This window comes from Oncorhynchus gorbuscha, linkage group LG23, assembly GCF_021184085.1.
Source record: "Oncorhynchus gorbuscha isolate QuinsamMale2020 ecotype Even-year linkage group LG23, OgorEven_v1.0, whole genome shotgun sequence".
NCBI lineage: Eukaryota > Metazoa > Chordata > Actinopteri > Salmoniformes > Salmonidae > Oncorhynchus > Oncorhynchus gorbuscha.
This window is the reverse complement of record NC_060195.1, coordinates 6,575,059-6,590,547: the sequence shown is the minus strand read 5'-3', so window position 1 is coordinate 6,590,547 and position 15,489 is coordinate 6,575,059. Positions and strand designations below refer to the sequence as shown.

The 15,489-nt window shown below is 38.1% G+C and overlaps 1 protein-coding gene across 1 annotated transcript in view; it reads left to right on the top strand.

Moving 5' to 3' along the window:
* LOC124011585 (protocadherin-9-like) overlaps positions 1 to 15,489 on the top strand; it is a 194,754-nt gene that overhangs the window by 18,640 nt on the left and 160,625 nt on the right. Inside the window, exon 3 of the mRNA XM_046325040.1 lies at positions 8,484 to 8,543. Within this exon, the coding sequence (XP_046180996.1) occupies positions 8,484 to 8,543 (60 nt within the window). The remainder of the gene's footprint in view (positions 1 to 8,483; positions 8,544 to 15,489) is intronic.

Genomic DNA, 15,489 nt, shown 5'->3' with positions numbered 1-15,489 from the left:
CTATACACACCATGCTATATAACTACTGCTGTACACCCCTTTTCTATTCATGTGCTGTCCATACTGTCTGTTCAAGACTCTGACATTGCTCGTTCTGATATTTCTATATTTCTTAATTTTTTTTTTTTTTTCCTGTTTAGATGTATCTGTATTGTGTTGTATTGTGACTAATAACATTGGGTTTGATTTGAAATTGGTAGAGTAAACAACAAGTACATCATTTAGTACGGATAAATCTTATATCATTAAGTACTGATACATTCTATATCATTTAGTACTGACACATCCTATATCATTTAGTCCTGATAAATCCTACATATTTAACTACTGATAAATCCTATATCATTATGTACTGATACATTCTATATCATTTCATACTAATAAATCCTATATATTTTATTACTGATAAATCCTATATCATTTAGTACTGATAAATCCTATATATTTTACTACTGATAAACCCTATATCATTTAGTACTGACACATCCTATATCATTTAGTCCTGATAAATCCTACATATTTAACTACTGATAAATCCTATATCATTATGTACTGATACATTCTATATCATTTCATACTAATAAATCCTATATATTTTACTACTGATAAATCCTATTTAATTTAGTACTGATAAATCATATATATTTTACTACTGATAAATCCTATTTAATTTAGTACTGATAAATCCTACATATTTAACTACTGATAAATCCTATATCATTATGTACTGATACATTCTATATCATTTCATACTAATGAATCCTATATATTTTACTACTGATAAATCCTATATCATTTAGTACTGATAAATCCTATATATTTTACTACTGATAAATCCTATATCATTAAGAACTGATACTTTCTAAATCATTAAGTACTGATAAATCCTATTTAATTTAGTACTGATAAATCCTATATATTTTACTACTGATAAATCCTATATCATTAAGTAATGACAAATCCTATATATTTTACTACTGATAAATCCTATATCATTAAGTACTGATAAATCCTATATCATTTAGGACTGACACATCCTATATAATTTAATCCTGATAAATCCTATATCATGTAGTACTGATAAATCCTATATATTTTACTACTGATAAATCCTATATCATTAAGTACTGAAAAATCCTATATCATTTAGTACTGATAAATCCTATATAATTTACTACTGATGAATCCTATATCATTAAGAACTGATGCATTCTAAATCATTAAGTACTGATAAATCCTATTTAATTTAGTACTGATAAATCCTATATCATTAAGTACTGATACATGCTATATCATTAAGTACTGACAAATACTATATCATTTAGTCCTGATAAATCCTATATCATTTAGTAATGATAAATCCTATATATTTTACTTCTGATAAATCCTATAACATGAAGTACTGATAAATCCTATATCATTTAGTACTGATAAATCCTATATATTTTACTTCTGATAAATCCTATATCATGAAGTACTGATAGATGCTATATAATTTAGTGCTGATTAATCCTAGATTAAAACAAGCCAATTCCAAGAGTTTATATGGGACAGTCAGATAGGCATAAAGCCATGGTACACAACACTCTACAGTACTGCATCAAATAGGGTATATATCTGGTATTTCAGTAATTCAATGCTGGTGAATCCCCTCATCGTAACAGAGAAATATTCCATTATTTTTTTCTGTTCCTTTGTTTATATGCGCTACCTGTCAGCGTGTCATGTTGTCACGGAGTACAGTTCCACCAGAAGTGGAATCCACTTTTCTTTTCTTCTACCTACTTCAGATCAAAAACATTGAAGTCACATGATCAAAGCCGTTGGATAATCCTGGAACTACTGCGTTGTTTTAATCCCAGTGAGAGAAACAATGTACCACGGTAAACACACACACACACACAAAAAATATCAGATACAAGTCAACGGAATCGCAGTTGACTAAATGTAGCAACAACAAGGCACTTTGTAGTGGATAGCAAGGAAGTTAGCTGACTGGATAAAGCATCTCATTGTAAGTGTGGAGAATGCCAGTGGTGCCTAATGGCCCCCACTCACCCGACATACCAATGTGTCACCCCCCCCAATAAAAAGTTCCTATCTGCTCGACACTGGGAGTGAATGGTGCTCTTGTTCTCAGGTTTATAAGGCGTCCGCCTTGAATGTGAACAGCATGGTTCATGTCCTGCTATGATGGCATAGGGAAGGAAAGATAATGGAGCTCATTAGCGTAGGATAATGGGATTTATCAGTACTAAATGATATAGGATTTATCAGTACTAAATGATATAGGATTTATCAGGACTAAATGATATAGGATTTATCAGAACTAAATGATATAGGATTTATCAGGACTAAATGATATAGAATTTATCAGTACTAAATGATATAGGATTTATCAGGACTACATGATATAGGATTTATCAGTACTAAATGATATAGGATTTATCAGGACTAAATTAAATAGGATTTATCAGTACTAAATGATATAGGATTTATCAGGACTAAATGATATAGGATTTATCAGTACTAAATGATATAGGATTTATCAGTACTAAATGATATAGGATTTTGCTAGCTTGCTTCAGAATGAAGGGTGTGGGTGGTAGCTCTTCTTTACCTCTAGTTATTTTATTTTACTTTTAAAGACAGCAAAGATTTCACCACAACTATTTTAAACTCATATTTCTGATCATGCAACATTCTTCTCACAAAAAAAAAAAAAAATTCCCCCCCAAAATGTCTCATTTGTATCAGTTACAATGACAGTCTTTGCTCTGGATGAGACCAAAACATCAATACGTGGGTTGGTGTGTAATCCAAGGACCTTTTACTATGCTTGTCGATCATCTGATCCCTATCAGATCTACCAGTGTACCAGACCAGAGGTGGACTTGTAGGATAGACAGTCAGAAGGCCACTTATACGGCATTACATTGACATTGACTTAAATCTCATCACCGTTGTGGTCAGATTTCAGATAATGAAAACACATAACACAGAGATCATTTTAACACTCAGAGATTGATTCACATACTGTACAGTTGCATTGCGTCTAGTTTATTGATTAAATATTCACGGCGGAGATATACATGCATTACATTTCGAGTGCATCCCAAATGACACTGTTTTCCCTATGTAGTGCACTACTTTTGTCCGAAGACCAATAGGGCCCCAGTCAAATGTAGTGCACTTTGTTGGAAACGAGGGAATGAAATCAAAATGAATCTGACATCTGCCTTCTTTAGCATTCCTATGTAATTGAATTCCCGTGTGAATCAACCCTGTAATACCTTCAAAATAACAATAGTCCCAATACCATCCGCAAAGGATAAAATTGGACTTTTAATTCTGGTTACATTCAATACCAACACCCTCCATTCTCTTTGGACAGAGAACCTACCTAGCATTTGGAATGTCTGATAAAGCTTCTCTGACAGCTGTAATAAATGAACATGCCTGCCATGAACACTATTATTTTGTTCTGCTAAGAGAATAACGTGATCTGAATGCTGTTAAAATATATAGGCATGCTCATTACAGACCCAGGAAATACCTTCTATCTGTGTGTGTGTGTGTGTGTGTGTGTGTGTGTGTGTGTGTGTGTGTGTGTGTGTGTGTGTGTGTGTGTGTGTGTGTGTGTGTGTGTGTGTGTGTGTGTGTGTGTGTGTGTGTGTGTGTGTGCGTGTGCGTGTGCGTGCGTGCGTGTGCGTGTGCGTGTGCGTGTGTGTGTGTGTGTGTGTGTGTGTGTGTGTGTGTGTAAAGAAAGGGAAACAGCGGTGGATTATCAATGCTAGCTATCCAACTCAAACAGCCCACTCACTTTGTTAGGAAGCCAAATATTGAACACCACTCAGTTTTACATTTATGTATTTTTTTATATAAAAATATAAAAATTATATTATTATATAATTATATATATATATATATATATATTTTTTTTATCCCCTTTTTCTCCCCAATTTCATGATATCCAATTGGTAGTTACAGTCTTGTCCCATTGCTTCATGATATCCAATTGGTAGTTACAGTCTTGTCCCATTGCTGAAACTCATGATATCAAATTGGTAGTTACAGTCTTGTCCCATTGCTGAAACTCATGATATCCAATTGGTAGTTACAGTCTTGTCCCATTGCTGAAACTCCCGTACGGACACGGGAGAGACTGCTCACTTAACCCGGAAGCCAGTAAACACTCTACAGTAGAGGAGACTACAGTAGAGGAGACTACAGTAGGGGAGACTACAGTAGAGGAGACTACAGTAGATGAGACTACAGTAGAGGAGACTACAGTAGAGGAGACTACAGTAGTTTTATTTAAAGCATTTCATTCCCACATTTTCTTTAAAAAAAAACATATTTTTGAACAAGGTTGTAACGTAACAAAATGTGGGGAAAAGTCAAGGGGTCCGAATGTACTGTATATCGCAGATCTAGGATCGTTCTGAGTGCCACTGGGATCCTAGCATAATGTAGTGTTTCCAGTGTTTCCAGCCACTGTGAAACGCGAAGACTCTCGTGAACATGCATCTGATCTGTTTTGCTCTAACAACAGTCGTTAAAAGGTTTTTCTGCAAAAGGAGATCTTAGGAAATTCCACAACGTAGTATAATAGTAATATTTTTTTTAAACATTTATTTAACTAGGCAAGTCAGTTAAGAACAAATTCTTATTTTCAATGACAGCCTGGGAACAGTGGGTTAACTGCCTGTTCAGGGGTAGAACAACAAATGTGTACCTTGTCAGGTCAGGGGTTTGAACTTACAACCTTGCGGTTACTAGTCCAATGCTCTAACCACTAGGCTACCCTGCTGCCCAGTATAATAATAATGTCACATAGTTGCTGACACAAACTCTACACAGTGTCACTGACTTGCTGAGTATTTTTTCCCCCACTGAGCAAACCATTTACGTACTGACAGCATTCTTATGAATGCATTTTTTTTTTACAAGGTTTTTTGATTGATGGACAATTTTTCTTGGTTGAAATGTGTCAATAAAACTTGTGACTGCAACTGTTTATTTGAAACCATTTTGTATTCTACTTTTCCTGGAAAAGAACATGGTAAAACACTTCCATTTCGATGCTAAATATAAGGGCAGAGCAAGCAGATGAATAAAAGTAGTGAACTTTAGGTTTTTCACTGTGGGAATCCCTCATGCTTAATCATTGTAACTCCCCACTGTGCTGGAGTGCATTCTCCATCCTTAAAAAGGGATTGGGTTGTGCTTTGGAGACTGGGCTCAGCATAGGAGACTCTCTATGCACCTGTGGAACAGCTGACATTTCAAAGTGCTCCTCTTTTTACACTGTGGCATATTCAGTCAGTAGTACGTTTCTACACTGACTGCTGAGAGATCAGAGCAGTGTTTAGCCTGTTGCTAAAGTGGCTAGGGAAATGGAGGGGGGAGGGTGGAACGTTCACACGGAAGGGACAGGGTGGAATACTGTTTGAAAAGTTTCTAAGACTGTTGCCCGTTTCCATGACAGCCTGAGTCCTCTAAAGTGAAAGTGTGTCGCTCTTAACGCGCCATAACAGCACACTGTGGCTGATATCTAGTTATTATTGTGACTTGTTTGGTATTCTATTAAAAAAACTGAATTCAGATGCAGACAAGTACGAAACGTTTAATCAGAGGTGACTAAACGTCTTATTTTTGCACACATTACATTGTCGCCGTACTGTAATTTCCCTCTTCCATTATCATGTGATGATGTGTTTTCCTGTGCAATGCGTATTGTGATCAGAGCAGTAATAGTATCTACTTAAAGGCATTAGGCACTGATGACCTGCACTTTCTGGACTTAGATTTGCCCGAAAGAGCAGACAGGGTCATTGAAAAGGGTTGCCGACTGTCAACCTACCCTACACAGTGGATTCTAGTTCATCTTTGCAACAGGAAAGGCTACGTGTGATAGTTTATAAACTGTAAGCACAGCTCAGGTTACTGTTTATATATAATATCATATTGTTTGGACCAAGTTCATTAAATCATTGAAAACTAAACAACTTGAATATGGAATGCAAAAACGAAAAGCATGTGTTGAAGAATTGAACATTTCGAACTTCGAATGAGTTAATCGAGCCATGCTCATCATACCCTCATCATCATACCCTCATCATCATACCCTCATCATCATACCCTCATCATCATACCCTCATCATCATACCCTCATCATCATACCCTCATCATCATACCCTCATCATCATACCCTCATCATCACACACCTCATCCCAAACACACACACACACAGGCACGCACACACACACACACACACACACACACACACACACACACACACACACACACACACACACACACACACACACACACACACACACACACACACACACAGGCACGCACACACACACAAACACACACACACAGGCACGCACAGACACGCACACACACACACACACACACACACACACACACACACACACACACACACACACACACACACACACACACACACACACACACACACACACACACACACACACAGACACGCACACACACACACACACAAACACATACACACACGCACACACACACACACACACACACACACACACACACACACACACACACACACACACACACACACACACACACACAGGCACTCACAGACACGCACACAAACACACACACACAAACACACACACACACACGCACAGGCACACACACACACAAACACATACACACACACACACGCACACACACACACACACATACACACACACACACACTCACATAAACACACACGACACGCACACAAACACATACGCACATACACGCACACACACGCACAGGCACGCACAGGCACGCACAGAAACACATACAGCACACACACACAGACACACACACACATGTACACACACGCACAGGCACGCACAGACACACACAGACACACACAGACACACACACAGACATACACACACACACACACACACACACACACTCCTCCCCCCACACTGCCTCCCAAAAAATTCTGTCATGTGTATATGAAAGTTAATTTCTCCTGATATAGTAACAGCTCCAGTATCTACTCTTTGGGGGAAAATTGTTTCGACTAATTCAGACAGCCAACGCTTGGCCATCGGCCCTTTAATATTACATGAGATGAGTGTTTACGCTGTTTGCTGCTGCAGTGCCAGTGAAGCTAGCTAGCTGGGGTTGTGTGTGTGTGTGTGTGTGTGCTTTGCGTGTGTGTGTGCTTTGCTTGTGTGTCCTTTGCGTGTGTGTGCTTTGCGTGTGTGTCCTTTGCGTGTGTGTGGTTTGCGTGTGTGTCCTTTGCGTGTGTGTGCTTTGCGTGTGTGTCCTTTGCGTGTGTGTGCTTTGCGTGTGTGTGCTTTGCATGTGTGTGTGTGTGTGTGTGTGTGTCTGTGCATGCGTGTGTGTGTGTGTGTGCGTGTGTGTGTGTGTGTGTGTGTGTGTGTGTGTGTGTGTGTGTGTGTGTGTGTGTGTGTGTGTGTGTGTGTGTGTGTGTGTGTGTGTGTGTGTGTGTGTGTGTGTGTGTGTGTGTGTGTGTGTGTGTGTGTGTGTGTGAGTGTGGTTCCCTCTCGTCTCTCTCTCCCTCACCCCTAGACTCTCTTTAAGTTGTGATGAAATATAGATGTTGGTAGTCTGGACAGTTCTGTGTCTCTTCTCTCCTGGTGATTCCATAAGGAAGACATTAATGGTGTCAGGGAGTATTAGGCGGTACCCCGGTAACATAATTGAATATGAGGGGCTAATGGCTGACACCTACTTGGAATCAATGTGGCCTCCTGAAGTAGCTAGTTAAGGTTTCGGAGGAGGGGGGGGGGGTAGTCTGTGAAGCCCCTCTCCATTCCACGTGAGGCCTGTTCATTCCTCCTGTTATTAGTGGTTCAGTCATTGTAAGGCTCAACATTCCCTGTTGCGCGTGAAAAGGAGTACGTTTCCCTGGAAAAATTGTGTTTATGCAAACACTTGAGCATCTCAGCATAATCACAAACAGCAGGACCATCTGTTGTTGTTGGCTTGACGACGTACCTTGGCGGATTATTTTAATGCTGTTTTTCTTGCATCCGAATGATCCATCGCTGTATTAGAAAGAGAAGGAGAAAGAGATAATCATCTGACTATAAGTTATGTGCTGTAAGTAGTCAATCCATATGTAATGTGGACTCATCTGACTGCTAAAGAGGGTTTGTAAATCTTTCCAGAAAGCAAAAAAAACAACAACATTATTATACCCTGCGAAAGCAAATCAAGATTATATTTTCAAGATAAACATCTACAGGCAACAGTGCAGTTATAGTCTTGGATTATGACATGGCTAAAAACCCTGTCCTAAATGGCACTCTGTTCCATTGGGTCTTCGTCAAAAGAAGTGCACTATATAGGGGGAAGGGTGCCTTTTGGGATGGAAAACCTACTGTCACAAATTGGTGTTGTGTTGGAAATGGCTTTCCGCAGTAAGCATGTTTCTGATAATGTGTTTTTCTATCTTGTAGAATCAGGGCCAGACACCGGAAAAGTCCTTGAACTCAAACGCATCCACGTGTCCCCATAAGGTAAGCTCTCACTAGACCTATACAGGATACAGTATATTACTATAGGATACAGTATATTACTCTATATACAGCTATACAGGATACAGTATATTACCCTATATACACCTATACAGGATACAGTATATTACTATAGGATACAGTATATTACTCTGTATACACCTATACAGGATACAGTATATTACTATAGGATACAGTATATTACTCTATATACACCTATACAGGATACAGTATATTACCCTATATACACCTATACAGGATACAGTATATTACTATAGGATACAGTATATTACTCTATATACAACTATACAGCATACAGTATATTACTCTATATACACCTATACAGGATACAGTATATTACTATAGGATACAGTATATTACTCTATATACAACTATACAGCATACAGTATATTACTCTATATACACCTATACAGGATACAGTATATTACTCTATATACACCTATACAGGATACAGTATATTACTATAGGATACAGTATATTACTCTATATACAACTATACAGCATACAGTATATTACTCTATATACGCCTATACAGGATACAGTATATTACTCTATATAGACCTATACAGGATACAGTATATTACTATAGGATACAGTGTATTACTCTATATTAACCTATACAGGATACAGTATATTACTATAGGATACAGTATATTACTATAGGATACAGTATATTACTCTATATACACCTATACAGGATACAGTATATTACTCTATATTAACCTATACAGGATACAGTATATTACTCTATATTAACCTATACAGGATACAGTATATTACTCTATATTAACCTATACAGGATACAGTATATTACTCTATATATACACCTATACAGTATATTACTCTATATATACACCTATACAGTATATTACTCTATATTAACCTATACAGGATACAGTATATTACTATAGGATACAGTATATTACTCTATATAGACCTATACAGGATACAGTATATTACTCTATATACACCTATACAGGATACATCTATCTATACAGGATACAGTATATTACTCTATATAGACCTATACAGGATACAGTATATTACTCTATATAGACCTATACAGGATACAGTATATTACTCTATATACATCTATACAGGATACAGTATATTACTCTATATAGACCTATACAGGATACAGTATATTACTCTATATAGACCTATACAGGATACAGTATATTACTATTGAATACAGTATATTACTCTATATACAACTATACAGGATACAGTATATTACTATAGGATACAGTATATTACTCTATATTAACCTATACAGGATACAGTATATTACTCTATATTAACCTATACAGGATACAGTATATTACTATAGGATACAGTATATTACTCTATATTAACCTATACAGGATACAGTATATTACTCTATATACATCTATACAGGATACAGTATATTACTATAGGATACAGTATATTACTCTATATAGACCTATACAGGATACAGTATATTACTATAGGATACTGTATAATACTCTATATAGACCTATACAGGATACAGTATATTACTATAGGATACTGTATATTACTCTATATAGACCTATACAGGATACAGTATATTACTATTGAATACAGTATATTACTCTATATAGACCTATACAGGATACAGTATATTACTCTATATAGACCTATACAGGATACAGTATATTACTCTATATACGCCTATACAGGATACAGTATATTACTCTATATTAACCTATACAGGATACAGTATATTACTCTATATATACAGCTATACAGGATATTACTCTATATATACACCTATACAGTATATTACTCTATATATACACCTATACAGTATATTACTCTATATACGCCTATACAGGATACAGTATATTACTATAGGATACAGTATATTACTCTATATACACCTATACAGGATACAGTATATTACTCTATATTAACCTATACAGGATACAGTATATTACTCTATATACGCCTATACAGGATACAGTATATTACTCTATATTAACCTATACAGGATACAGTATATTACTATAGGATACAGTATATTACTCTATATACGCCTATACAGGATACAGTATATTACTCTATATACGCCTATACAGGATACAGTATATTTGATATTTGATCCATATTTCTGTGCTGGATGTAGTAAAGCTGGATTTTGTTTGTTCACTGAGAGATGTGTAACTAATTCAAAAAATGTATTTTTCCCGTTAAATTATATTAATGACATCCACACTATGTATTTTGTTATAATTGTGAATTACTACTGACATTATACATGCAAATTAGAAGAACCACTTTTTTTGACACGATGTGAGAATTTCAAATGTATTCATTGATTTCCCACTAGGCTATGCAACGTTTTTATTTTATTTTAAATCCACCATCCTGCAGACTTATTCAAGTAATCATCACACATCGAACAATCTTTCCCCTTTGACCCCGCCACTGCTTGCCACTGGTGAACGTGATAATGTGCTATGTCGTGAAATCCTCTCACGTCTTCCAGTTCACTTAGGGGAAGAAAAAAAAAAGTGTCAAAATGGCCATGCCCTTTTCTGGTTGAGTGGCACGGTCAAGAGTAAAAATATATTTTTTAAATAAAAAAAACTCCGTTGAAGCCTAAGTCGTGGTTAAAATTTAAAGTCAGTGGAGAGGGAAGTCTGACAACCTGTCATCATGTGTTCAGCTGGAACTACACCTCTTTTCGGCCTAAAAGCTACAATCTGGGATTGGAAACACAACAAAATGTTTGCTCTCCACTGGTTTCTGTACACAGCTGCGGGATGGGGCGAGGGGAATGTAAGACCTCTCATATTCATTGACAGCGCTCTAGATGCGAGGACTGACACTTCATGCTATCCAATATGTAGATTTAAATATATTCTGAAGCTAATACTTTATTTGTTTTGGTTTTGTAAACAATGCAGGGGAAGAAAACTATAATACCATGGGTTAATGATAAAGTTACTGACAGTTGTGATATACTCACAGGTTACTTATAATTTATATTCTTCAAGAATCAATGGTCGAAAATATAAAACTGAAATGACCATTGAACAGCTAGATAACCAAATCCCAGTCTGCACCTTTAATGCTCGGATATCTTTCTAAAGTGACTGTTGAGCCGTTGAAAGCTGCCGAGTGTCCGCTACGTCGTGGCGTGTCACGCTGCGTATGACAGTAAATAATAACAACACGATGCTGTCCCTGTCATCGGGAAATAATGAGCGTGGCAATCAGCTTGGTCCTGAGTCACTCGGCACAAACAAACAAACCACAAAAAAAAAAACACGAGACTAGAATCACAGCCACGTCCTTCACATGGTCCTGAACCATAACCATTCATCTCTGATAAGACCAGCTCAGCCATCACGATAGTCTCAAATGGCATCCTATTCCCTATGTAGTGCACTACTTTTGACTCTAGGGAATAGGTTGTCATTTGGGACAGATATTATGTGTAAGTCTCTGGCCATTATATAAGGAATATGGTGTCATGTGCCCTGGTCAAAAGTAGTGCACTATATAGGGAATAGGGTGTCATTGGGTCCTGGTCAAATGTAGTGCACTATATAGGGAATAGGGTGTCATGGGCCCTGGTCAAAAGTAGTGCACTATATAGGGAATAGGGTGTCATGGGTCCTGGTCAAAAGTAGTGCACTATATAAGGAATAGGGTGTCATGTGCCCTGGTCAAAAGTAGTGCACTATATCGGGGAAAAGGGTGGCATATCACCAGGAATAATCTGCATGCATATACTGTCCATGAGATTTTAGGAAGCGTTTGCAATGTCCCACGTCGCCTCTCTCATCAGCCCTCCCTCTATAAAACAACTGATCTGGATGTCAAATATAATGAAGCGAAGAACGCCACTTTGGAGATTTGCAATTGCCTCAATACCAGCGGAACATGTGTTCTCGTCTCGTCCACTCACATTGCTCTCCGTGATCGGGATTCACAGAGCATTACACACGGAGTGAACAGAACCAGTACGGTCACTCACATTGCTCTCCGTGATCGGGATTCACAGAGCATTACACACGGAGTGAACAGAACCAGTACGGTCACTCACATTGCTCTCCGTGATCGGGATTCACAGAGCATTACACACGGAGTGAACAGAACCAGTACGGTTATTTACAGTCAATCAGAAATGTGATATTAGGATAGGATATTAGGATATTCCTGTTTACTTCCTCAGCCTGCATTGTGTTGCGTCTGGCCGTCTAACCAAAATATACACGAAAAAATGAACAGAGAGAGAGAGAGAGAGAGAGAGAGAGAGAGAGAGCGAGAGAGAGCGAGCGAGAGAGAGCGAGAGAGAGAGAGCGAGAGTGAGAGAGAGAGAGAGAGAGAGAGAGAGAGAGAGAGAGACAGAGAGAGAGAGAGAGACAGAGAGAGAGAGAGAGAGAGAGAGAGAGAGAGAGAGAGAGAGAGAGAGAGAGAGAGAGAGAGAGAGAGAGAGAGAGAGACAGAGAGAGACAGAGAGAGAGAGAGAGAGAGAGACAGAGAGAGAGAGAGAGAGAGAGAGAGAGAGAGAGAGAGAGAGAGAGAGAGAGAGAGAGCGAGACAGAGAGAGACAGAGAGAGAGAGAGAGAGAGAGAGAGAGAGAGAGAGAGAGAGAGAGACAGACAGAGAGAGAGAGACAGAGAGAGAGAGAGAGAGAGAGAGAGAGAAGAATAAACGGCTCTCCAGCGCTGTGATTATATAAAGAGTGTGAGAGAGAAAAAAGAGAGGGGAGGGGAGGGTGGGAGAGAGCACTAAGTATACATAATTGCTTCTTGACACATTGGCCAAATTCTGCAGTGCCAGTATCTAAAGGGAAAGAAGATGATTAACGGCTGTCCGAGTGGGTGGCAAAAACTTCTGGAGCGCGTCCCAAAAAGCACTATATTCCCTACATAGTGCACTACTTTTAACCAGAGCCCTGTGCGGTAGTGCACTAAAACTAGTGCACTTTAATAGGGAATAGGATTTCTGGTTTCCATAGTGATTGTACTCCAAAAGCCATGCATCACATTCTGATATCCTCTTGGGTCTGAACATTGTTAAACTACTGACTATCCTCTTGGGTCTGAACATTGTTAAACTACTGACTATCCTCTTGGGTCTGAACATTGTTAAACTACTGACTATCCTCTTGGGTCTGAACATTGTTAAACTACTGACTATCCTCTTGGGTCTGAACATTGTTAAACTACTGACTATCCTCTTGGGTCTGAACATTGTTAAACTACTGACTATCCTCTTGGGTCTGAACATTGTTAAACTACTGACTATCCTCTTGGGTCTGAGAACATTGTTAAACTACTGATATCCTCTTGGGTCTGAGAACATTGTTAAACTACTGACTATCCTCTTGGGTCTGAACATTGTTAAACTACTGACTATCCTCTTGGGTCTGAGAACATTGTTAAACTACTGATATCCTCTTGGGTCTGAGAACATTGTTAAACTACTGACTATCCTCTTGGGTCTGAACATTGTTAAACTACTGACTATCCTCTTGGGTCTGAACATTGTTAAACTACTGACTATCCTCTTGGGTCTGAACATTGTTAAACTACTGACTATCCTCTTGGGTCTGAACATTGTTAAACTACTGACTATCCTCTTGGGTCTGAACATTGTTAAACTACTGACTATCCTCTTGGGTCTGAACATTGTTAAACTACTGACTATCCTCTTGGGTCTGAACATTGTTAAACTACTGACTATCCTCTTGGGTCTGAACATTGTTAAACTACTGACTATCCTCTTGGGTCTGAACATTGTTAAACTACTGACTATCCTCTTGGGTCTGAACATTGTTAAACTACTGACTATCCTCTTGGGTCTGAACATTGTTAAACTACTGACTATCCTCTTGGGTCTGAACATTGTTCATCTACAATAATTGCTCACATTAAATGCATGGTCCTCCAGTCCCTCCCTCCCTTATTCAATCTCAACAAACAGTTGATCTTCTTCATTTGGTGTCTTCTTGGTTAACATCTAAAGACTCATAGAAAGAATCTATTGTCTATCAGTGAATAATTGAACAGCGAAACCCCTCTTCTGTTTTTGAGAAGGGGAGGGCGAGGGGAAGGCTATAATATTTCTAGAGGCAAGCACATTGTAAGACATATTGCGAACAGCTCAAGAGGATTCTGAATAAAACTCGTTTTTTTTCTCTCCTTACAGCAGTAAATATTAAATAATGAAATGAGTCCGTATTTTGTACTAAATCTTCAATAATGAAATTAGTTCATATTTTGTGTATAGTGTAACAGGGGAGACAGATGGCAGATGGTTGGGATGATGGAAGGGGACTGGTTCATCCACCTCTCCCAGTATGGGGTTGCATGCCCAACCCTGTCACTGCCAGGTTCATGAAATTACTATGGCAAACAAAAAGCATTAAACATCCCTCCTCATGAAACCATAGGAGCGTCACAAATTGCACCCTATTACCTATATAGTGCACTACTTTTGACCAGGTTCCCTTAGCGCTATGGCCAAAAGTAGTGCACTACGAAGGGAAAAGGGGTCATTTTGGTGGCACATTCCATGATGTCATATCACACAGTGTTTTTTTTTCCAATAGCACACATGCCGAGTGACCCTGGTATCCATGCTGCTAACACATTATTTATCTAGCATGCTTGGCCAGTCCACTATACAATATACAAGAGACTTATATCTGTTTAGCACACAGTGGAGTAGTATCCTGGTATAAATTAATCAAATTAAATGTATTTTATGAAGCCCTTTTTTAAATCAGCTGTTAAAATCAGCAGAACAAGCCATGTATGTCGAAGTAGACACGTTTCTTCTCGTTTGGGATATTCACCTATAATATAATCTCTGTATAACACGTCTATGTATAAACTGTTGGCAGGGTCTTGATGCCAGGGGAACATGCTGGTGAATGAGCACTTCTTAATGATGATTCATACAGTAT